The sequence below is a fragment of the Corvus cornix genome, chromosome 4 (assembly GCF_000738735.6).
Source record: "Corvus cornix cornix isolate S_Up_H32 chromosome 4, ASM73873v5, whole genome shotgun sequence".
In the NCBI taxonomy this organism is placed as follows: Eukaryota; Metazoa; Chordata; class Aves; order Passeriformes; family Corvidae; genus Corvus; species Corvus cornix.
The window spans coordinates 10530176-10555314 of NC_046334.1; the positions used below are offsets into that span (position 1 = coordinate 10530176).

General features: G+C 45.3%; 1 protein-coding gene across 2 annotated transcripts in view; it reads right to left on the minus strand.

The window, feature by feature from the left end:
- The window catches only part of SETD7 (SET domain containing 7, histone lysine methyltransferase), a 29576-nt gene extending 18410 nt beyond the window's left edge, over positions 1 to 11166 (minus strand). For both annotated transcript variants that reach the window (XR_005601709.1, XM_039550613.1), the window contains exons 1-3: positions 11057 to 11166; positions 6633 to 6762; positions 2168 to 2369 (exon numbers count right to left, since the gene is read on the minus strand). Coding sequence is in view for 1 of the 2 variants with exons in the window: in XM_039550613.1 (XP_039406547.1) it covers positions 2168 to 2369; positions 6633 to 6762; positions 11057 to 11096 (372 nt within the window). In the remaining variant the exon portion in view is untranslated. The remainder of the gene's footprint in view (positions 1 to 2167; positions 2370 to 6632; positions 6763 to 11056) is intronic.
- Positions 11167 to 25139: the final 13973 nt, after the last annotated feature.

The window sequence follows — 25139 nt, forward strand, 5'->3', positions numbered from 1 at the left end:
ACCACTGCAAGGCTTTGTCTCCTGTTGTATTCTCCTACCGTGAGTGAAGCTCTGCTCGTAAGAGCAGACATTGCACTGGGACCTTATTAACACCCCACCTCACTAGAAAGGCCCCTCACAATCTACTGGGGTGCCTCAAGGGAAACCCTGGGACCCAGAGCCCCAAGCCCCTCCGAGGGAGCTTCTCCCGGCCGTGTTTGGCAGCCCGGCTGCTGCTGCCCAGCCCTGCTGCTTCTCTGCCATGGCTCCGGGTGTTTTCACTACACTGTAGCCCTGCACCCCCTGCCTGCCAGGACACCCTGCAACTCCTGCTACTTTCATTTACTACTCCGGCACCTGCTTGTCCCTGCTGTCCTGGCCACCACTCCGAGGCTTCCTGCTGCAGCCCATTTTCACCATCCAGCCCGCCCGCCATTACCATGTGAGGGAGATGCAGCTGAACTCGCGCCACAGCGCCCCCTGCAGGCGCGGGGGAATCATCGCAGCTGCCCTGCCCGGCCGGGAGCCACCAGCGCCCCTGCCGGCTGTGAGCGGAACTGCACCCAAGGGGAAAGGGCCCGCGGCCGAGAGAGGCTGGCACTGGCTTCTGGTTCTGCTTGCTGCTGCTGCTGACGTTTTTGTTTGTTTGCCTTGATATACATGTACAAACTAGTAAAGAACTGTTATTCCTTTTCCCATATCTGTGCCTGAAAACCCCGTAATGTCAAAGTTACAATAATTTGGAGGGAAGAATATTGTCCATTCCAAGGGAGGTTCCTGCCTTCCTTGGCAGACACCTGTCTTTCAAACTGAGACACCACTTCAGGTATTTATTTCAAAGAAGACAAGGAAGCATCTCCAAATAACACCCTGGAGCAAGACCAGCAGGTATGATGTGGAAACAAACTGACTTATATCAAAACCACTGTGCACAGGCTCTATTTCAAAGTGACACCATTTTGTTCAATTCCAAGGATGAAAGAGTTTCAAGCATGCTGTAATAGGGAACAGTGAAGCTTCAGTGTGGGGAAAAAATTGTGCACATAGCATCCTGCACAGAGTCATGAGGAAACAATCAGTTCCATGGCAAAGGAGTTTTTTTGGAACACGTTGCATCCTTTAGTCTGGCAAGATGATAATGGTAAACAACCTCTAATTATCCACATTTCCAAAATGTACAGCAACACTTTGTCAGCTGGAAGATGAAGCAGGAGAACACATGAAGTGAAGGGTCAGCAGTGTGTATTTTATACACTAGGACTGAAAAACTTTTGGCAGCATATACCAAGCATTTGTTGATCCTAATACATGCTTAATGGCAACAGTGAAAGCCTGTAAATAAAATGAACAGCCAGTAATGGTAAGCATTTAGTAATCAACCTGCAACTTAAGTTTGTGCCATATGTAGCACAGAATTAGACTGGGTTTTGACCAGCAGCCTAATTACAAGCATATGTTACCCTCTTCTTGGCATAAGGTAAGATTGAAAGGTTCAACTCTGCTGTGTAAGGCTGAATAGGAATGATATTTTTTAAAATTTTGCATCAAAACCTCCCTAAAAACTAGTACAACAGTCATCGCCTTAACTAGCATGGTTGTAAAACAACATATAAATTAAAAAAGATAAAATACTGACTTGCTTAATTAGCAAATCACTGGTCCACAACTCCACTCAGAGGCACAGCTCTCACACCAGTTACATCTGATGTGTTGGGCAAAACCAGACTTCACAACATAGCCTGCAGAAATGGAGACAGTCTCTCCTCCTACTTTAATAAGAGCAGCAGGTTGCAATAACTTGCATGGCTTCCATGCTCCTCACCTACAGCCAGCACTACAAAGTGGCAAAATCATTAGTCCAGCCTTCCCAAAGAGATAATGCATAAATTATTACACATCCTATTTTTACATTACATACATGTTATATATAAATGCACTTCCAAGGGGCTGGGTTTCCTGGAAGATGAAAATTGTGGAGGGCATCTTACAGCCTCGCTGAATCTCATCTACTAAGCAAACATTCAACACCAAAAACTTTTAACTTTGTGTTGGATTATCCAAAATCAGAATGCACAGATCTTTAAGTGCTGATTTTTGGATAGCTAGGTCATGGCGGGTATTTGTTTCAGCTGGGGAGAAAAGAAAGGTACCTAATTCTACAATAAGGAGAGCAGGAGGTCAGGTTTACCAGGTAATAAATCCAACAGACTCCATGTCGGATGTTGTCTTTATACTGCCCTTTGAATATCAGTCGCCCATCACTGTCGTACTCCTGGGCTGGGCCATTCAGTTCTCCATCCACATAGGTGCCATGAAGGACCACTCCATCCTCGTAGGTGTAGATTCCCTGGCCTTGCAGAGCATCATCAATGTAGTACCCCTCCAGAGTGCTGGTGAAGAGAGAAAGAAAACAGCAGCGGAAAACTGTTGACATCTCAGGGGTGAACCCAAAGCCTCAACACACTGGAACGCCAAGGTGAAAACCAGGAGCTTCTTTCTACAGAGCTCCAAAGGGAGAAAACAACTTACAGCACTGTTTCATCAGGGTGTGCTGCATGGACACAGCATCACTCATCTCAATCACATGCTTGGCATTTTCTGTAGGCTGGAATAGTCATCAAATGGACACTCCTGGTCAAAGAACGAATTCTTGCTCAAGCAGGCTACTCTCACATTAGGATTTTCTACGTGCTACGTGTGGACCTTTACTGACGTGTCTCTGCTGAGATGAAATTGAGCTGCTGTACAGATGAACCACGATAGGGCATGAACTGCAACCTGCCACAGTTCAGCATCAGCTCCCCAGCAATACACTTAGCAGCCATTTGTACAGACCATGCTAAAAACGGTCATTTTTCATGTATTTCTCTTAAAATGGAACACAGCCTGTCAAACAGAACTAGTGCTGCACTTGGAGTTAAACAAAGAAAATTTTCACTTTGGTTTTGTCTTGCCGTTCTGGCCACCATAAAAGAGGTCTATTTAGAATGACCATAAAAGAGGGTCTATTCAGATATTTCTTTCTCATGTTAGAATTAGCATAAGGGAACACAACCTGTTTAGCTTTTACTTCAGCACACTTAGCTAACAGCCAGCTGTCAGCATACACATATTTTCACTGCAGAATTCTTTTTCAGATGCAGACATCTAAGGTATAAGCCCAAACAATGTTTGTGAGCACATGACTCTACATGTTTTACAAAATAGATTTTCAAGAGTTGTGGAAGGAATGTTTTGTTCAGAATTCACTTTTTTATTTCTTGCTTCATGCTCTGTTTTTACATAACTCTGGCAAGCTGGATGAGGTTTCCATGGGAAAATACATTACAGTAAAAGCCTCAGTGCACACCAGATGCACTTCGTGTTTTAAGAAGGGGCAGGAAAACTATTTTACTTTTCAGTCAAATGGATTTCTTGATCCAAGTTGCTACAGAGCTGCACAGATAGCTACAGCACTACAGCACAGGGAAGGATGAGGGAACCACCAGAAATCAGGGTCCTTACTTAACTATAAATGATGCCACTTTCCCCTCTAATTTATCACAGATCACTGGATTTGAATTCCATTGTAGTGACAACACACACAGCGTCCACATGTAAGATTACTCTTTAAAAGAAGCAGCCACCCTCAGTTTATGTAATGAAAAACACCAAAAACCCTGTCTTGTTACCTTTAATTGCACTAGTTGAAGTTAAAACATTGCTAAATTACAACAGTGCTTCAGCCCAGGAAAGAATATATTTTCTTTTACTGTAACTCAAACTTCTATGTTTTCTCTCTTTGTGTTAAGCTCCAAACAGGGTTCAAAAGATCCACCTAATCTAATAAAATCAAAAGGATGATACCTTAAGAAAGAAGTCTATGTCCTTCAAGCTCACCTAAAAAGTCATGTTCTCTGAAACTTTTATGCTGTTCACAGTTTCTGAATTATTTCCACCCTGCTCCCCCCTTTCCTCTTTTTAAGATCTCAAAGTATGGTGTCTGCAGACAGACACAATAACTGCAACTAAGACTTGACCAGCACAAAGAGGAATAAATAGCTTCTGTGTCTTCCATACGCAAAACATTTTTAATACAAACACTGAGCTAGCCTGTATTTCTCTGGTTTGCTTCTCAGTTGATCATACTTCTGACAACATAAATTCTACCAAAGTCAAGATTTATCAGATGTACCGTCTTCCCATTATCCACTATGCCTAGAAGGGATTGAAGATACTCCTTACCTAAAAATTAAACCAGCGACATGAATTGGGGAGGAAAATACTTACTCCAGGTATTATCCTTCCAGTTAATATTGATAGAGACTGATCCATTCATCTCTTGCTCCCTCTATATTGGAACATTGAAAACTTTTTCCCTAAAAATAACAGTTTTCAACTGTGTTCTGGGAGATGTCAATTTATAGGAATTTCCAATTAAGGAGAAAGGGCAGCTGCAGCTCTGTGCCAAGCACAGCTCTCATGCCTGCCTTTATAGTGCAAAGTGTTCTGCAAAGTGCACTCCAGAAGCACCAGCACCAAGGAAAGTTCAAGTCCACAATCCAAAATAGGGAGTATGCCAGAGGTGAAACTTCTCTCTCTTAAAGAATATGCTGCAATTTGTTGTATTTTCTTGAATGGGGAGGAAAAAACCAACTGATATTTCATTCCAGGTTTCCATTCCCTTAAATAATCAACAGGCAGGGGGCAGCTATTCCAGCAAATGGAAAAATTTCCTTGACCAAACAAGGCAGCCAGGCAGCCAGTCCTATTCCCCAACACTCAAAAAATGAGAATGCTTACACTGCAGCCAGTCCTATATTTGACAGGACTCAGCTGCTCCCCAACAACAGAGCTACCGCAGTACAGCTGTCAGCCTTTGCCCAGCAGTCTGCAAGGGTAACACACCCAGGAGTGCTGAAACCAGCTAGCTTACTGCACAGGATTCTGCAAAGGGAGAGCTGTTTTGAGACATTTTGGATATTTATTGCTCATCTTCATGAGCACTCAGCCTTGCCCATGGCACAGTTAATGGAAATAGCACGTCCTGTTTTATGCCAGGTCATGCTTACGACACATCATGATTCCTGAACCATCCATTTCAGAAAGCAACTTAGTCTTTCTAGCTGGGCATAGCTAGATAAATGACATCTTCAGTAATTAGTTACTGTTCAGATAAGGCTCCTTTAGCTAAATTAAAACGTATAATAGTTAATGAAAATATCCCATTTTCCAAAAACACATTGCAGACTATTTTTGCATATTTTCATTCTGCTAGTTCCTGAAGTCATCAGTAGCCAACTGTTCCAGTTTCTCATGGGTTATGAAGAAAAAAAAAGAAAAAAGAGAAGAGTTGGCAACACTTAAGCAGTACAGAAAAGACTCACCAGCAACCTGACTCTTCCCACTAAATGCCGCAGGTACCCTGGATTACATGGAGGAACAGCCCTACAATCAAAATAGCAGCTCAGTTCCTCTGACTGTACAATCAGCAACTACTCTGTTGAGACCATCTACCAGCACAGAAACATTATGTACATGTGTCCATAAACACGCTGTCTGACAACATCAAAATCCCAAAACTATTTTAGAGAAGTCAGCTGCTGGGCAGTACTGATTTTCAGTTACTCAGAGAAGATTTAATAAGGCCATTACCAACAACAGTGAGGATTTTTCTTCATCCAAGCTTAGAAGCCTGATCACTTTCTGCATAACTGAATAAACATATTATCTTTCTCATGAAAAAAATCCCACAATCCCCAGTATGAAGCAAGTGCAAAGGCAAGTACAGACAAGGAGCTGACTCACTGAGACAGCACAATTCCTCTACTCCTGCTCAGAATTTTGCTGAGCAGGAAGAGAGTAGACCCGGCATGACTGTCAGTTTAACAGCTGCTATTCATAGTGTGACCAACAGCTGCAAAACCATGAAGAATCGTGTCATTTTATACATCTGCTGCTCCCTCGGAGGAAATTCTGAGCAACTGCAGACAGGAATGCTGCAGTGGTGGTGGGGGGAAGACTTACAAGGTGCTCATAATGAACATCAGAGAAGAAAACACATGCATAGGCACAGACTAGCCTGATTTCACTGTCACAATTGCCAGTGAAAAGAGGGGAAATAATAGGGGCTTTTCTGAAAGTAAAACAGGCCACAAGAGGATTAACTAGAGTTGCTAACAAACCTGTATTTAACTTAATCCATTAACTGATAAACAATTTGACAAAGCAGAGGGCAACCCTCTCTGTCAAAGTCCTATGTCTGTGTGTGAGGGCCAGCAAGGGGAGCTCCTGGGCCAGTTGCACTCTCTGTGTAGCTCTATAAGGCAAAGAGCTCCACCTGCAGTTAAGAACTTTGATGTCCAAGTCATTGTCAGCACGGTTTTCAATAGTTTTGACCACCTCCCATTTCTTACGATTTCTAATCAGCTCATAACTTTACAGTGTTAAAAGAGCTCACACCACTGCATTATCCCTCCAGGAAACAACTGCAGGCACTTCATTACATACAAAGCTGCCACAGGAATGGCTACAGCAGCAGCAAACTTTTCAGCTACAGTTTTTAATGAGAAATCTTATCCAGAAACTCAGCAGCATACAATCAATGTAGATTAGTTTTGCATCTCTACAAGCAGAAGGAAGAATACAGAAGAAAAATCAGAGTCAGAATGTACCTTCCATCAAAAAAGAAGAATTTGCCCCGGCCATTCTTTTCTCCATGCACAAAGTTTCCTTCAAATCTGTCTGTCGATGAATAGGTTACTGTACAGAATCCATGTGGCAGCCCATCGTCATCTAGATGCCCTGAAATAAAATCCAAACAAAGAGCAACAGAACACAGTAATTATTATACACGATTTCAAACCTGCTCTCATTACGTAGCTGCTTGAAATGCAGTAGCTCCCTAGTACAAAACAGTAATTCAGATCATTGCTGTTAGGAACGGTGATCAGAGATTCTGTACAACTGAAGTTTGTACTTGTGTAACACATAGCTTAAAATAAAAATAAAAGGATAAAAGAAAAGGGATGAGAGACAGGAGAGAGAAGAGAATAATAAGCAAAACTTGTTTCTGAAAGAAACAAGGTTTATATTATTTTAACTTGTATTAATATACATCTTCAAAAGTATAATAATTCTTTATCTAAACCTGCCTTTATTGGTGAGAACAGGATAACAAAAGGTTTGATTTTTTTCTTTTGATAAACACAGGCCTTATGATAATGTGGGTGTGCCACCCTGCAGCCATATCCACAGGAATTTAAAGAAATAAAAGTATGTAATATGCATAATGCTGTGCCCCTGCAATATGTCAGTCAACTTGGTATTTAATATTTTAAAGGCTGTTCTCCAGTGCCTTTCCCATGTATTAACTTTATATCCTGCTCCCACCCATAGCTGATACAGTTTTCTCTCTTATAGCTGTTGCACAGGGGGAAAGCAGAGACAACACACTTGGATCCTCACCTGCATGGTTTGTGTTTTACTGAATATAACTGGTCAATTCTACTAAGTTAAAGCATAAGAAGGCTCCTATTGCATCTCTAACTGCCTCTTCAAAGCCAAAGGAAAATGACAGAGAAGTGTTTTAAACGATGGTTATTGCAGGGCTGCTCTCAGCACAGGGACACACCTGGGCAGGTGCTCCCACAGTGACATTTTACCACATATAAATTTTGCATGAAAACTGTCAAATAAAGAACAGCTAACCTATATTTACGTTCTTCCATGCTTCTAACTAAAATATTACCTCTGATTCCCCCAGTTCCCTGGTGACGCATACACAGCCTATTAGAGATCAGTGACAGTATATGCATCCACTTCTTCAGGCTTTGGGTCAAGCTCTTCCCTGACCAAATTTGCCCTAAACTGAAAAGGTTCATCACACATACGGAAAGGCAGAAACAAACTTCAGTGTGAGTGGGACTGAATTACAGCCCAGGCTGATGCAGGCAACAAGAGGCACTTCAGTACTACCAGATCTTGAGTCCTGTGCCCAGAGAGGGAACAAGCTGTGCCAGATTTCATTGAGTATGGAAATGCACCTAGAAAGGTGTACAGGAGAAAATAACAGTGAGGAATCTGAACTCATCCAAGAGCCAGGATTCCCTCCCTCACCCTTCTCTTGCATGCTCCACAGTTTCTCTTGCACCTGCACATGACTGTGCTCTCACTTCAAGTCCCTAGTCCAAATGAGATTGAAAACAGTTAAAAGCTTAAGAAATTAGTAAAACCCATCAAGGCACTGCTTATCAGTTCAAAGTGAGAGAAAATAAGAGTAAAAAGAGAGAGCAAAAGGTGGAAGGAAAAAATCGCTATCACTAAAGGCTTTTAATTATTTTGAGGAGGAACCCTTTAAACAGAAGCTGTTTGTTCCAAAGAGACGAAAGGCTTTTTTCCCTCCCATTCTGTCAGGACACCCATTTTTGTACAAAGGACAAGTTTTAGCTACATTGAACCACTTATTATTAATGGTTAAATACTAATAACCAATGAATTAATGACCAATTTAACTAAAGGTCAGTAACATTTCTGATGTGGACATATCTTTTTGACCAAAAACTCTATCAACATTTATAGTTCTAATTAAAAGCCTTTTTAATTAAAAGTTTTATCAATATAGGAAGGGTACACTGCTGTAAGTTAACAAACCCTAAACAATACAGTACCAGGTTCCCCCTCACTACAGTGGCAAAACTTTTATAAAACACTTGGATTTAAAAAATACACTGATAATATTGGTACATTCTAATATTAAAAAAAAAAATACCCAAAGCTATAACAACAAAAAACCCTTGCAACTTTGTTCTCTGTGACTATTCAGCTTTGTCAAGATTTTGCTGGAATGCAAAGCCCAACACAAAAGCTGCCATGCTTGTACGCAGAACACGTCAGGACTTCTGCTCAGCAGGATACAGACTACCTCAGAGATTTAAATGGTCAACTTTGATCCAATGGCGTCTATACAGGGTCTTAAGCTCAGCCACAATACAAAGAATCCAATTATTTTAATGTGCTAGAAGTTTCCCCTTATTTAAAAAAAAAATGGAACCATCCCCCCACCACTGCAACAAAACAAGAAACACAGTCTCTCTTAGCCAACAACATGAGGAAAAAAAGCAATTTCAAGTTTCATAACATAAATACAACTTTTTTTCTGTATGGCTGAGGCGTTCGGCTTTAATTCTGTTTTAGAATTGTAGACTGTAATTCTGATTAAGTCAATGGAAAAAATCCTCATCATTTCATGGGGAGTGTGTTCCACTTTCCTTTCTCACCACTCTCCTCCATTTGCGAAAAATAAAACCCAAAACATCTAACCATATTTTGTAAAACCTCACTTTTGTTGCTTCATTAAGGGTCTCCCAAGATTTCCTCTTAAGCTCAAAAAATGAACTTTTCAAGAAAAGGAATTACCCTAATAGGGGCTAGTTCACAATGGCATCACTTACTGAAACCACTGATGTACACAAATAAAAAATAAAAGCCCTTTACTGTCAGTATCACTATTACTTAACAGATGACATACAGGATGCATCATCAGTAAAAGATTCTGTCCACAAAGATGCCAGATGGATGTTTGGGAGATAACAACAATAAATCAAACTCCCCCCTACAAAAATAAAAGTGATGATTTCTATGATATTTCTAACTTCCTTTGGGTAAGTGCAAAACCCTATTCAGCCCCAAAGAGCACCCTCCTTCTGTCTTGCTCAGAAAAACACACACATTCATATACACTGCTGAACAAAAGATGCTTTAAAAAATTGTTTCCTTAGCCCATGGAAATGCCAAACAAATCCAGGATACAGCAGAAGACTTTTATCTGTGATACGAGCATGAAAACTGTAACTCCTTGCCCCAGACAACTGTAATCCAAACATTCGAGGAGTGGGGACGAAAGGGAGTGGAAAACCACATCTGTTAAGGCACAGGACACATCTCGTTCATAGGAGAGCCTCGCTCCCATCACACCCATGTTCTACACAACAAAGCTTCTCTTTCTGCTCCGACACTACACACCTAGACAATAAATCCAGCTCCGAGCAGCAGCTATTCAGCTCGCATCTGTGGTCAGACTAAGCTGCCGTGCTAGACACCTTCTCCGGAGCAACTCGGTCTGAGGCCTAATCCTTCTGCCACAGGAGACTCACGGCTCACGGCGAACATGGGCATTACCTGCATCTTAGATACCTCCTTACTCCCTGTCCCAACTGCTGAACAGCTTAGATTGCTATTCCAGGCAGGACCACGGTCTCTCTGCGAGGAACCTTTGGGTTCTTTCCCACAGAGATGCTGTGCTTTGTTTCCCTGCTCCCAGACGCCTCACGGGACGACAGCGTGCTGGGGAGCTCCATCCCTGCCTGCTAAGGCTTCCATCAGCAATTCACTTCCTGAGGGCATTTGCCTCTGGGTTTAAAACTCTACAAGGGTTAGTTATCCACACATGAGAAGTGAACTGCACGCACACGGTGTATATTAGCTCTAAGGTGGCCCGCTCCACTCCCATACGGATGGCTCCAGCTCTGATGCCCATAGATATGGCAACAGTATCTTTTTGGAGTTACTCTTTCTTTTCCCTTCACCATTTGCACGTATGTGACTGCACGTCTGTCCCTGGGTTTTCCCCAAGGGCGGGCATCCCCATGTCCCTCAGCCGCCAGGGGAAGAACCGGGCACCGGCCGCACCGCCCGGGGAGTGCGGGCTGCAGGCCACCGCCCGCATGGGGGCACAGCAGCGGCAGAAAACCACGGTCACGAGTTATTTTTGACAATAACTGCTGAGCAGCCGCCATCCCCGCGTCCGGGGTGCGGGAGCCCCCCGCTGTGGCCGGAACAACTCGGCGGCAGAAGGCACCCAAAGCGCCCGCCCGGTACTGGCGCCAGCGTGGCCCCGGCTCCCCCCGGCCCCGCCGCCGGACAAACTCCGCCACGTGCGCGGCCTCGGCCCGTCGTTGCATAAGCCCGCTGATGTCATGCGCTGCCGCCCGACCCCGGGCGCCCAGCTCCGGCCGCCGCCACCGCCCCGCATCCCCATAGCTCCTGCAGCAGCGCGCGGCGCCGGCGAGCCCCGCTCCCCAAGCCGCGGGACACGCACCTTCCACGATCTCCTCCAACGTCTCCTCGTCGCTGTCCATAGCGGCGGCGACGGGCGCGGGCGAGGCGCAGCCGCGGTACCCCAGGCAGGCGCGCGCGCGGTCTACGCCCCGCCTCCGCCATACTCCCGGGGGAGGGGTCTCGTCCTCGCCCCGCCCTGAGGGCGTATCCGAGCGCGGCCCCGGTGGCCGACGGGGGGACACGGGGGTGTGGTGATCCTGCCCCTCAGGATAATGGAGCGGGGAGCTCCGCGGTGGGTTGGGGCTGGTTCCGTGTCCCCACATATGGCACCGAGGGCACGAGAACGCCAGCCCACTCAGCGCTAGTCCTCCAGCGCATTCCGTGCTGTCTATCCTTCGGCCCGGTGACCCCGACTGGCGTTGCTGCAGTTCACCTCACAAAGCCGTCCTCGTTGAGGGTCCCTAGCAGCGCCAGGACACCCCTTCTCCCTTCCCACACCATGGACCGCTGACCGTCTGCTCTTACCACAGAATCACAGAATCACGGAATATGCGGAGTTGGAAGGGATCCATCAGGATCATCGAGTCCAAGTCCTGGCCCTGCACAGCAGCATCCCAAAGAATCCCTCTCTGTGCTTAAGAGCACTGTACAAACACTTCTTGAACTCTGTCGGGCTTGGTGCTGTGACACTTCCCTGGGGAGCCTGTTCAACCTGCTCAACTGCTTTGGGTGAAGAACCTTGTCCTGATATCCAGCCTAAACCTTCCCTGACACAGCTTCAGGCTGTTTCCTCGAGTCCTGTCACTGGTCAGGAGAGTGAAGAGATCAGTGCCTGCCCCTCCACTTCCCCTTGTGAGGATGTGGAAGACCACACTGAGGTCTCCCCTCAGTCTTCTCCAGGCTGGACAGACCAAGTGACCTCAGCCACTCCTCACAGACCTTTCCCTCAAGGCCCTTCACCATCTTTGTGGCCCTCCTTTGGACCCTCTCCAATGGCTTAATGTCTTTTTTATATTGTGGCACCCAAAACTGCTCCCAGCACTGGAGGTGAGGCCGCCCCAGTGCAGAGCAGAGCGGGACAATCCCCTCTCTTGCCCAGCTGTCGATGCTGTGCCTGATGCCCCCAGGACACAGCTGGCCCTCTTGGCTGCCAGGGCACCGCTGACTCACATTCAACTTTCCATCAGCCAGGACCCCCAGGTCCCTTTGCACAGTGCTGCTCTCCAGCCTCTCATTCCCCAGTATGTCTGTACATCCCGGGTTGCCCCATCCCAGGTGCAGAATCTGGCCCTTCACTTGTTAAACTTCCTACAATTGATGATTGCTCATCTCTCTAATTTGTTGAGGTCTCTCTGCAGGGCTTCTCTGCCCTTGAGGGAGTTGACAACTCCTCCCAATTTACTGTCATCAGCAAATTTACTTAGTATTCCTTTGAGTTCTGCATCCAGGTCATTAATGAAGACGTTGAAGAGCACAGGACCAAGGATGGAGCCCTGCAGAACCCCACCAGTCACTGGACACCAGCCTGATGTCACCCCATTCCCTATAACCCTTTCTGCCCGACCCGTAAGCCAGTTGCTCACCCATCACATAACACAGTTATCTAGCTGTGTGCTGGACATTTTGTCCCAAAGGATACTGTGAGAGACTGTATCAAAAGAATGGCGCAAGTCCAAAAAGGTTATGTCTACTGGCTTTCCTAGATCAACTAGGCATAGGCAGGTTACCCTGTTGTAGAAGGAAATCGTGTTGGACAAGCAGGACTTCCCCCTCATGGTGCTGAAGGATTTAATTCACAAAACACACAGAATCACACTCTTGGATCTCAGTGTTGCAGGAAGGGTGACAGCCCCAAGCAGAGGGTGCAATTTTGAGGTCTTACCCAGGGGATGTAAGGATGGTGCTTTGTCACCACCATGTCTCAGTGTACTGCAGGGACCTTCCTCTCCACCACAGCTCGACAATATGCAGGGATCACCTTAAAGGAAAGACAGAGTGTTTCTAGGTCTTCCAGACAGCTGTCTTGGGAGCACAGGAGGTGTCTCCATCCTACTGGAGGTGACCTAGACAGTCGGGGCTCTGTGAGGAGAGACTGATGGAATGAGGCTTCTTCAGCCTAGAGAAGAGACAGCTTCAGGGGGACCCAGCAGCAGCCCACCAGCACTTACAGCAGTGCTACCTTGAAAACAGGTTCTTCACAGTGCTCCACAGGGAGGACAAAAGACAATGGGCATGACTGAAAACATGACATAAGACATGACATATGGAGAAATTTGCTCCCTCTGAGAACAGCCAAGCAGTGCAGCAGATTGTCCAGAAAGGTTCTGCAGTCTCCATCCTTGGGGGCATTTAAAGACTGACCTATTAAAGCCTCAGCAGCCTGACCTGACCTCAGAGCTGCCCCTGCTGTGAGCAGCAGGCTGTAGTAGGGATCTCTGGGGGTCCCTTCCCACCTGAAGTCTCAGTAAGTCTACGCTGAGTCAGCCACATGCTGCCAGGCAGTGCTGCTTAAGGCAGGGACAGCATCCCACCAGGAAAACAGGACAGCTACAATTTAACAAAACTAAATAATTAGATATGTCTGCAGAGAGAGAATTTGGAAATCTTTGAACAATAGGATAATGAGGTTAGTATTTCACCTAATTGACATGAGAACTTATTAATCTTGACAGTTTTGGGAAGGATTTGATTTTTACAGGAAGCTTGAGCAGAACAGAAGGGCTTGCCTCTGTATCATAGGTGGTTAATTTAACTAAAGGACTGTCAGTTTTGCTGTTTAGGAGAGACGATTATGGTTTAAAGCCCACATACTTAAAAAAATTCTGATCTCAACCCTTCGAAAAGGAAAGAGTAAATATTGAGCACAGTAGGAACCCCTATGCAAAGTACCTGTTTTGTTTCACTAATTGTGAGTCCCTGAAGAGACTAATTCATAATCAGCACGTACATAGTGTTGGAGTTATCAAAGGTGATGTGCTTAAGCTGTGAACATACCTAGTAGTCAGAAAGGAGATGAGGCTGTGGGGCTGGAGCTGGAACATGTAGTAGGTACCCCTTTTACTGAAAGATAACAAGAGTTCAGGGAATACAACAGAAAGCAAGGAAAAGGGCATGCTGTGACTTACACACACAAAGTGCAAATCAACAGGACCTTTAAACATGGTAGTACAGTGAGTACTCATCAGGATATGAGGCAGCAGCATTCAGACTAAAAGCACACCTTTGGGCCAAAATTGCACAGTAAAAATACTAAAGTTACAAGTTCTCCAAATATAAGAAATCCCCCTCCAGCTGCAATGTGCCCGGCTCTGTGCACAAGGTCTTCTGCCTTTATCTGCATAACCGCATACTCTTCTTTCACAGGGCCCATGCCTTGCTCTATGATTACAGTGCTGCCTTCTGCCCTGATCATTCCACATACAGCCTCAGGCCTTGCTTATTTTATTTCCTACCCTCCCACTGCATACAAGGGTGACAGTGGTGAGAGCTTCTGCGTTTCCCTCTCTATGGCACCCAGCTTCCTCCCACATTAATTAATATATTTTTGCAGCAGTGATGGCACTAGGCATGTTATCCTGTCTGCAGCAGGAGAACTAAAAGGCTCGGGCTGAAGCTATTAAAGTGTCTGGCAAATATCAAGTGCCGGATTGTTGTCAAGAGCTCTTAGCATTACACAGTGTCTCACATGTTCAAAGTGTAATTTGCATTAACTTCAAATGCAGCTCTAAGAACAGCAGAGCAACCCTAAATGAAAATGCTGATAAACACACTGTTTTAGCATTTCATGTTGGATATTAAGAAGTGGGGGAAAGTTTAACATCAAACTAGGAAAAGCCCACCCACTCATTACCCAAAGCCAGGCTGCTGCAGGAGAGCTCAGCCATCTGCTGAGCTATTCCCCAGTGCTCCTTGTGGAGTGGAATAGAAGTGGCCATCAGCTGCCAACAGTTTGGTTCAGCCGGTGTGTCCACCTTGGGAGCAATCCCTAGCAAACTCTTAGTAGGCTGCAGTGTTTAAGGGTCTCATCAGTTTAGACTTGGCAGACTGCAGAGGCACCTCTAGGCTGGTGTTTAGCTTTATTAACTGTCTAAACAGGCAAGCAGACGTGTTGGGGCTCACAGTGTATCTTCACATCACTAGGCATTGTTCAAGCTTCTTCCAGCTACTAAGACTGGTTGCCTCTTTTATTTTCATCTAAGCAGGGGCTTGATGCTGGCTTGCTGTCCTTAAATGTTAACTCCGCATCCAACAGTCTAATGGTATTATTGTTTATAGAATCCCTTGCCTTCCCTATTATTTAATGCCAACCTCTGGGAGGAAGAAAATACCCTAAATCTCCCTGCACTACTCTGACTTTGATAACAATCCTTTAGCAACAAGCTCATAATGAAAGACAGCAGCAAAACACACAGAATAATGTGGTGAGACTGGACATGCAATTTCTGTTCCTTTACTTCCTTTGTATTTCAGTTTGGAAGAGCATTCTCTTTAAACATAAGTTCAAAAGATTGCTAAATACAACAACGAAAAGTATCACAGTGAATCCCAGCTGTGCTCCTAAGGTCACAGAATTAATGCAGGAACTGGTAGCACCAGGACACTGTCACTCATGCGGAGGAGATGGTTGGGCAAGATGTGACTGTTTTCCAAACGGCTGTTGGAGCTGCTTGCTCAAAGCAACTAGAGGATCCAGAGATTTGGTATCTCTGAGATTTGGGAAGATTTTTGCTGGTTTTAAATCAACAAGACAACAAAAAATTATCCCTCATCATCTGCCTTCCTGCCCCTTCCTTACAGTTTCCCCCCTCGTTACTCTTATGATCCTTTTCCCTCTCCTCAGCACTGAGCCCTGCCAGCTCTCTCCCAGGCCCCCGTGTGCCAGGCTCAACTGCCCTTTCTGCCAGAGCTCAGGTCCTGCCACCTCATAGCAAATGGCTTTTGGCACCTCGAAGTAGGACAAGCTTTATTAAGACAGAAAAGGGAATGACTCCTTCCTAAAACTACTTGAAATGCTAAAATAAGGAATAACCCTTTCTACACCCCACACTGTTGCTTATTTAACCTGCAGTGTGTTTACAAGATAGTCTGTTTCTGGAAGGACAGTACTTGAAGGCTTAAATCAAGGCAGAGTGGATTGTTCTTTGGTGATTCCTGACCTGTTCCTTCTGACATTTTAAACAAAAAATGGCTCCTGTAACACATGAAAACTTTTCCATCTTTTTAACAAAGCAGCAATGTAATTTATTAATCCAATTTACATTTAAAACACTGTCATTTTATTCTTATTGCTGAAGTTGGTTATCACTGCTCCTTTGTCAGACAGGTTGATATTTCTGGCTAGGGCTGTAACAGCTTGGGTCTCTGCTGAGAGGCTCTAGCATTATGGATGTGCTATTATGGATTAAAGTTGCAACTTCAATGGTAGAGGCAGCCATTTATCTCCAATTTTTATAGGAGGCCCCCAAATTCAGGGCTGCTGTGGACTGTCAGGCTCTCAGGGCTGTCTGGGTATGAACACCTTGGGATGGTGGGTTTTACTGGATAGTTGGACAGAAGTTTCCTCTGTTTTTCTGCTGTGGGAGGATCAGAACTACCCCCAATAATGCCACAAAAACTGCTTTTAAAACCCCAGAGACTGGGTAAGTCAAGAACTATCTGATCAAACCCAGGGAGACTCAGAGCTGAAAGAGACAAACATGTCCAAGTTGTTTACCTGGAATGAACACTGAACTATTTCCTTGGGAATGTTTCACTTGATAGACTGACAAAGCTTGAACTTGAATGCCCAATTTTCAAGACACTTCTTTACAGCTGGGCTAATGGAGGCTGGGCTGTTTATTCATGAAGCCTGAACCTTTCTGCAGATAATTTACAACTCCTGTCTCCTCCATGCCTTACTGGCTACTTGAGGTACTTCACCAGGTGCGGTGAATGCCTTTTGCAGGTCAGAATTGTATGAGCAGCCTTAGCTCAAAAACTTGAAGGATTTACGTGGCTGTTTGCCAGTCTATAATCTTAGATGGAGAAATCCAGAGAAAGGATGCTATGGGAAAAAATACATATATGTTCTCAAGTTCTTTCATCATAATATCATAGGATGCTGTCCTGTCCAGCTGTAAAAGGGGAGTGTCCTGGTTTGGGACAAATTTGGAGGAAACGTCTGAAATGAACGTTCTCTGATAGAAGGTAGATTTCAGCAGCCCCTCCCCCACGAGGTTCGGAAAAAATTTTCTCGGAAGAAAGTGAAAAAAACCACCTCTTTGTTTAACAAGCAGGGTGCATGCAGGCACGAGAGAGGGAAGAAAAAACCAAATTAGTAATGTTAAATAATAATAAAACCTCTCGCTGTAGAGAAAACCTGGTAAATTCAGAGTCCTCTCTGTAGGTGTGGCTCTGCTCCCTCCAGAGCTGGGGTGCAGCATTGGCCCCTCTGGGCTGCGGTGTAGGGACTCTCAGTGATGTTGTGGCATTGCTGAACAGTTCCAGAACAAAAAAGAAGCCAAAGTCCCAGTGTGCCGGTTTGGACAAATTTGGAAATATATCCTCTGATAAAAGGCAGGTTACAACCAGCCCTCCCCCACCAGGTTTGGGAAAAAATGAATTTTCCTCAAAGGAAAGTGAAAGAGATAAAAACTATTTATTTAACAATCACACAGGAAAAGAAAAATAATACTAAATAGTAAAACCTCTTGCTCTGCTGAGAGAAACCTGGGAAAATTTCAGAGTTCTTCCATAGTCTCTCTCTCTCCCTCCTTGGAGCTGGGACAGGGTGGTGGGCCCACCTCCAGGGCCAAGGCCTCGGTGGAAAGTCCTCCCAATATATTCTGATGTTGAAACTGTCCAGCAGAGAAGAAGGGAAAAAACTGGAGTCCCAGGAAAACAAAGTTCAACTCTCCGGAGGAAAAGGAGCTGAAAAACTGGCCGAAAGCTGGCTGGAAAGAAAGCAAGCCGGGGTGCTTCCTCCCGCTCCTGCTCCCGCCGCTGCTGTTAGCAGCAAGAGAGGTGTCCTTGAAAACATGAAAACAAGCTGCAAACTGCTTTGAAAAAGTACACTTTTCTCTCCCCCCTCCCAGGCTCAGTTTAAAGGCATAGAAAGGCACAAAATCAATTTCTGGGCATAGAACAGTGATATGGGATACAACATCATAAAGTCACCCCAAGACACCCAGGAAAACTCCTTGCTTCAGCTAACGAAGAAGCAAACGAATGCACCTCTCTTCCCTGCTGCAGAGCGCCAAGAGCTAGGGAGAAGAGCAAGCGAGTTGTGCTTTTGAACACAGGCCACCGAAAGAATTCCATCGCCTCCGCGCCCCCCCCCCCCCCCCTTAAACTCATGTCTGGCATAGAGCAGGCGATAAGGGATACAGCATCATGAAGTCACCCCAAGACAAGGAGTCAGTAAGGATTCTTTTCGATCGATTTCTTGGACGAAAATAAAATGCAAAAGCAGCAAATATTGTATCTGAGAGCAGTTTATTGATAAAGAAAGTAAGTGTTCCTACCGAAGTGGGATAGAAAAGGGAGTAAAAAGGGGAAAAGAGAGACGGCGAGAAGAAACAGAACACCAGGACAGATCATTACTGCTGTGCCCCGGGGCGCTCCGTCAGCGTCAGCTCAGCAGAAGCGGCTCGGTGCGATTTCCAAGCAACAGGCTGTGTGTCTCTTCCAGTGGCGACAAACAGGTTGCCGTGGCTATGGGTGGAGCAGCTGCAGGTTGTCAGCGTCGGGGTGCAGGCGGTGTCGGATCCATCGGGAAACACAGGAGCACTAGGCTGCCATGATGTTGAGCTGCCTCAGGGAAGCAGTGAAGCAGGGCAAACAGGTGCGGACAGGGAAAGCAGCCAGGGAACAAGCAGGACCGCAGGGAGAAAAAGGCGGGGGAATGGGGGGTGCACGTGCGCCTCCAAGGACCCCAAAGAAAAGTGGCGCACACCGTGTTGCAGTTCACTGCTTTTGTGCGCTAAGACTCCTCCCATAGTCCAGTTTCCCGGGCATTTTTTTCCCTGGCATCCGGGGATCTGCCACATTGGCAGGGGCTTGGTCGCTTGCAGCCTGCTTATGGAAGCTTTCTCTGCTCTGATTGGCTGTCAGGCGAAGTCTCTCTGGGACATGGCTCACGGCACGTGTACAGCCCCTATAGTAATTTTTCACCTCATGTATAACGCATGAATAAAAATCAAATTGGTCCCTCTCAGATGCACAAACTGTGCTTAAAGGCTTGTGCTATACAGATAAATACACTGCAGGGCAGAGACTGTGTGACTCTTACTTCTTATAGAATCACATGCTCTTCCTAGCTACTCATTCAGTATGGACAGAAGACTTCCCTCTGCAACTGAGTGCTCTGTAAGACATGACTGTTTAAGTTGAGAGGGAAGATGTATGATGTCTTTACAGACAATTAGATGGGAGAAGGTATGGGTGTTAACGTCTTTGAAATGGGTCTTAATGTCTCTACTAAGTTTGGGCAGCAGGTTTGTTACAGAGCCCAGACGGCTTGGCTCCTGAAACAGACAAGGGTCTGCACAAGCATGAGTTTCTGAATTTTGGGGTGAAATAGTAGGTTCAAGGGGGAAATATGTGGTAGGCGGTTCGGGAAGGCTGTACCTTCCTAGTGCCTCAGCCAGTGGGGAAAGGAAGAGGGCAACATGGGGCCGGGAGTTTAGGATAAAAGGAGGCTGTGCCCTCCAAAACCTCGAGAGAGAAAAGCCCGCGGGTGTGTGTCCCAGTGGACTGTCTCCCTTTATTCCAATAAAGTTACAGGACTTCTCTGTCTCCTTTATGGATGCTAGCTTTTCATAGCGTGATTTTCCGTACAAAGTGACACTCCTGAGCAGATGACATTCAGTTCCTAGTACCAACAATATGCATCTTTTCTCTATGGCTTCTTGCTGCCTGCATCAAATAATAAATACTGCTTGATGGTTGCTGAGGGTGTCAGAATTTTTCCTTTCTGTATTTCAGTTCTCTCTTTCCTCAGAGATAGTGGAGGAATAAAAGAGATGGATCTCACATTGTTACAAAAAACCTGAGTTACTATTGAGATTCTTCTTTCCTTGAGGGATTTTTCCCAAACAAAAAATGCCTGCATCTTGCTATATTTGTCCTGGGGTGACGCTATGAAGCCGCTTTATTTCTTAACCATCTGCCGAATTCCCAAGGACGCTGTGCCTTTGAGATGGACCCGGGGGGCGGGGCCGGAGCCAAGAGACCTGGGGGCGGGTTGGTTCGATGGTTCAGCCCCAAACGGCTCGGGGGGCTTGGGGGCTCAGCGGGGTTTAGGAGGGAGTGCGCTGGGAGCGCTGTGTTGGTCTTTGGGTTCCTCTTCTGTTCCGGCTAGCTGGAGAAAGGTTCTGTTGGTTTTTCTTGTTCTTTTTTTCCCCCCTTTCCTGCCTCCCTTCCCTCCTCGCTGGTCCGGGGAGCCTGCGGGGGCGGCCCTGGCGGGCCCGCGGGGTAGCCCTGTCTTGTCCAAGCCCGGGTGTCTGTTCCCTCTCTGGGAATTTTTTGTATTTTGGGGGGTTTTTTTACGCTGTTCTACTCTGTTTTGTTTGTGTGTTAATAAACAGTTTGTTTTTTCCACTTTCACTTGCTGTGACCCACTTGTCTTCTTGGTGGAGGAAAAGGGGAGGCCCTTTTCCCTTCGGAGGAGACACTCATTCCGGAGTGTTTCCTCCTGAAGTTTTGTCTCCAAAACCGAGACAATATCCCAGTCATTTGCCTGCCTGTGACAAAACCTCTAAACTGAGTATTGGAAACACAGAGAAGTATTCACATTAAGTAATGGAGTAAATGGTGAGAAAAGTTTTTAGTGCAATGCAGTTTTAACTTTTAGTCCATAAATTCTCATGGCTAATCAGTGGAGAAAGTCTTGTGTAACAGATAAGGTTTGCCTGGTGTGTGCATTTCTTACTGTCCTCTTCCGTAACATTTGAAATTGCCTGCCATGGCTGAGATTGAAGAAGTTTATCATATTTCCCAGCCTTCTGAATATAGACATTGCCTAGAAGCTATTCTGTTTTCTAAATCAAATTCCATCCTAATCTAATGGCTAAAGAAGCTTTGCATCTGCTGGATGAACTCCACAAACCACAGAATGTTGTCAGTAATTTGAGCTACACTCTGTTCTCTTGTTTAGTCTGGGAAACTTGTAGTACTCTTTTCACAGCCACAAGACTTTACACTAGATGGGAGTAAAATAAGGAATAAGGTAGATGGAAGCATAGCAACCCTGGTGGAGACTTCTCTCTCAGTGACAGGGAAAGGATGTGTCTTTTTGTCTTCACAGCATCACTTTAGTAAGTTCACTGGTGGTTTTTATGCATCTGATTTACAGCAAATTGTACCATGTCTAGACTTCTGAGAGAGGTAAAGCAATAGCCAATGGGGTAGCACGGGCACCTAAAATTCAGGTAACAACTAGTTTGAATCCAGTTTTCTCATCTGCCAAATAATTAGTGGCTGGCTCCACATAGTGGTTTCTCATGTAATTTCTCTGAGTAGGGGTTCGGTATTTGGTATTTTCTCTCTCAAAATAACGTTGCATTAGTTTTCCACTGATGTGCCATTTGCAAGCCTGAACACTCTTGCAGCCTGTGCCTTTGCAAGCCTCTGGACAGTAGAGCAGTGAAAGCTGGTTGGAGTCCTTCAGGTCATTCCCAGTCCCACTTGTGGCTGGAGAAATTAGGGATTAGGAAAATGGTCGTGTTACTGTGCACGCCACTGAGTTTAATACCAAGTGTCTGCAGAGACATTGGATGGCATATCAGTGAGTGAGTTTGCCCTCTATTACCTTAAGGGTCCCCTGAGATTTCTTATTAAAAAAATAGCAGAGAGATAAATGTATGGAAGTATTATACCGACCCAAGTCAGTGTCTGGCACTTAAGAAATAAATGTGCACATCCCACAGCCTTGGCTTAGAGCTCATATGGCAGACAAGCTTTTGGCACATGGTTATGGAAAAGTACTTGACTCAGTAAGTCAGAACTCTTATTTCATTTCCCTCTCTGGGGCTTTCTTCCTGGTAGGAAAAATCACACAAAAGTCTTAAAACCTTTCTACTGCAGCTGTCTTATTTTCCTCAACTCTCAGCTATTTAGTGGTGACTGGAGACACATAAATTTATCCTTCATGCTCCTTCAGTCCCACAACTATGACTGAGGATCTCGAGAGTGTGTGTGTGTCAGAGAACATACCTGCTGAGGGGATGGAGCCACCGACCTGCACTTCTAGGGTGCTACAATGCCAAAGATACTCCTGTGAAACATCTTTCAGAGGCAAACCTACCTACCCCTCATTCAACTCATCGTGAGCCATTTTTAAAGTAGAGGGCTAAAAGAAGACGAATAAGGCATATGGCCGTTTTTATTCCCAGCTTCCAGCTTTGTGGGTGACCCTCTTTCTGCACTGCACCTGCCTGTTGCTCAGCCAAAGCCTGAGTTGCTTACAGGGCTACAGCACAGCACCAGATACAGTGTGCTAGAGTTTAATCCCAGCACTTCAGAAGAATCCCCTGGTAAAGGAAAAAGGCCAAGGAGAGTCTCGGACTTTGCTGTTTGTTTGTTTCTACAACACCCCTGCCAATATTTATTTGCCCATCTCAAAGTGAAGATTAGTTTTGAGCACTGACTGAGGACTTTTAAATCTAAAAGTCTGCTAGATCCGTCTGCTAGAAGGATCTCATTTCAGTAGTTGTGATAAATGAGAAGTTTTACTGTAAAACCTTTGTTAGCGTGTGTGTGCTGCACAGAGCTGTGTGATGTTTTTATCACCTCGTTTATCTGTGACTCCCCTGTACTATTCAGAGGCTTTGATTTCATTTGTGTAAGCATCCATGTCAGCCTGAGAGGAAGCCAAGCTGATCCACACAAATAATTCTGGACTTAAATACTGTAAAAAGCATGACTTAGAAACTCTGACACTTGTTAACAACAAGACGAGTTCCTGTCTGCTTGCAGTTTTGCAGTCTAGTCTCTTGGAGGGATGTGCAGAGTTAACTGTAGCTTTCAATTAAAACATGATTCAGTAACTGGTACCAATTATCACTTCTGGGAATCAGTTGTACTTCTGGAACCAGCCAATGAGAATGGAGACTCTGATGCTCCTTTGAAGGTGCCAGCACATGTGACTGGCTGCTGAGTCTTCAGCTTACAGCACCAACGAACTCTCTCCTTTGCACTTAATGTCCTGCTGTTTCTGGGAAGATGTGTCACGATGCAGAGACCATGAGGCTGTAGGTGCAGGGACTTGCCTCATCCTTGGCCTGTCTCTCCATGGACCAGTTGTAAAAATAAACAAGGCAATGCACAGGTGTTTGAGACGGCAGTGGAGAAAAAGAGAGAGGAGGGAGAAATAAGATCCTTTCTTCCTGAGGATGTATGTGTAATGTAAAAAGGCAAACTCAGTCAAGATCTGATGAGGTGGGACAAAATCTTGTCTGACTAGATTATGTTAACACCTTCACTAAACAGTGCTTGCCCTATGGAGACCCAGCTGAAAAGTTTGCAGTGGCACAGCAAGACCATGGTGTAGAAACAGTGGCTGTGTATGTGCATGGCCATGGAGTGGGACTTGGGTGCTGGGATGTAAGCGATCACATCTGTCAACAGATACTGCAGCTAGCAACAGAATGGCAACCTGATGTCACTCAGGGTGAATAACTGACATGGTTAATGTGTACATGTGTACAAACATCTGGATACTACTCTTTTAAGTTCTTATCTATACCACAGGGATTTTTAATAATCTGTCTCAGTTGAGAAGCAGATGGGGATGCTTAGTAGTCTCTGGTGTTCAGAGTCCCAGCTTATATCCACGATGGGATGCTTGGTTCTTCCCTCTGGGTGGAGCATCTCACAATGGGGTAATGAGTCATGAGGCCAAGTGTTGATTAGGCTCATTAACAGAAGATAGTCCGGAGGGAGTTATCTCTGAGTCATGCAGCAGGGCATTGATGGGCAATTAACAGAAAGATAGTCTGGGGGGAGGAGGCAAGGAAACACTGCCCCACCTGATTTCAACGGCTGATGGGGATGGTAATAGAATACACTGCAACCCAGGACATCTACTTACTGCCATTGATGTCTGCTTGTGCAGGAATAAATTGCTTCTGCAAGCCTGAACAAAGTCTTGAGCTTGACTTGCTTCTCACTGACTGGAAAACTATTCTCCTTCTCTCTCTCTCCATACCTCACATCTGCTGTAGATGTGAAGATGTGGGATCCCATTCACATACCTGCTTTGAAGCTAAATTAATATTTGTAAAGCATTGAGATCCTCAGCCATGAAATTTGAAGTATTGCTAGAATATTAGAAGCTCACAGCTTCTTTTGCTGTAGACCTACCAAAAGAGCACAGAAAGATGGCGTGGGCAGATGCCCACTGAGGGAGACTCAAACCTCTGCTGAGCTTTCACATGCTGCCACTTTTACCTTAGTCTGCCCCAAACCATTAGTTGCCTGCTACCATGAGCTCACCCAAATGCTGCGCTAACACCCTCCCATTCCAAAAGCTTAGGGCCAGCCTTAGTAATTCTGCTGGGCCAGTGCTTCAGGGAAAACTGGCAGTAAAACTCATCAAATTAACAGAGTCATTTTCCATGTATATCCTAAAAGATTATGACCAATGGTAATTGCTTGTAATAAACAGGCACCCATCTTTTCCAAAAGATTGTCTTCCATTGCACAGGGGTGAGGTAATCTGCACAGGTTTCTATCATGCTCCTTGCTTATGCCCAGCTTAATTTTAAGATGGATCTCCTTTCTCCAAAAAGCTCATAAAATGCCTAGTTTTTGTCTTTTTTTCTGAAGCTCCAGTGGATTCGTTAGGCAGATGCATGGCTACAGCAAAAGGCTATTTCATGTATAAAGTGCAAGGCAACTGGCTTGATGACCCCTGGAGCAGGGAGAGGGCTCTGTTGACATGGAAGGAGCTGTTCTGGGGGCTGGAGGTAAGAGTTCTGTTAGAAAGGTCACTGCACAAATATGGGAGATTGCAGACCCTGACCATGCAGGAGGGGTAAATCTATGCACACCCTGATGGCCAGCTTGTTCTGGCCATTCTTTCCTCTGAGCACTGCTCTGATACAAGTAAGGAAAACATTCTTTGATGGACCTGTCTTGGGCAG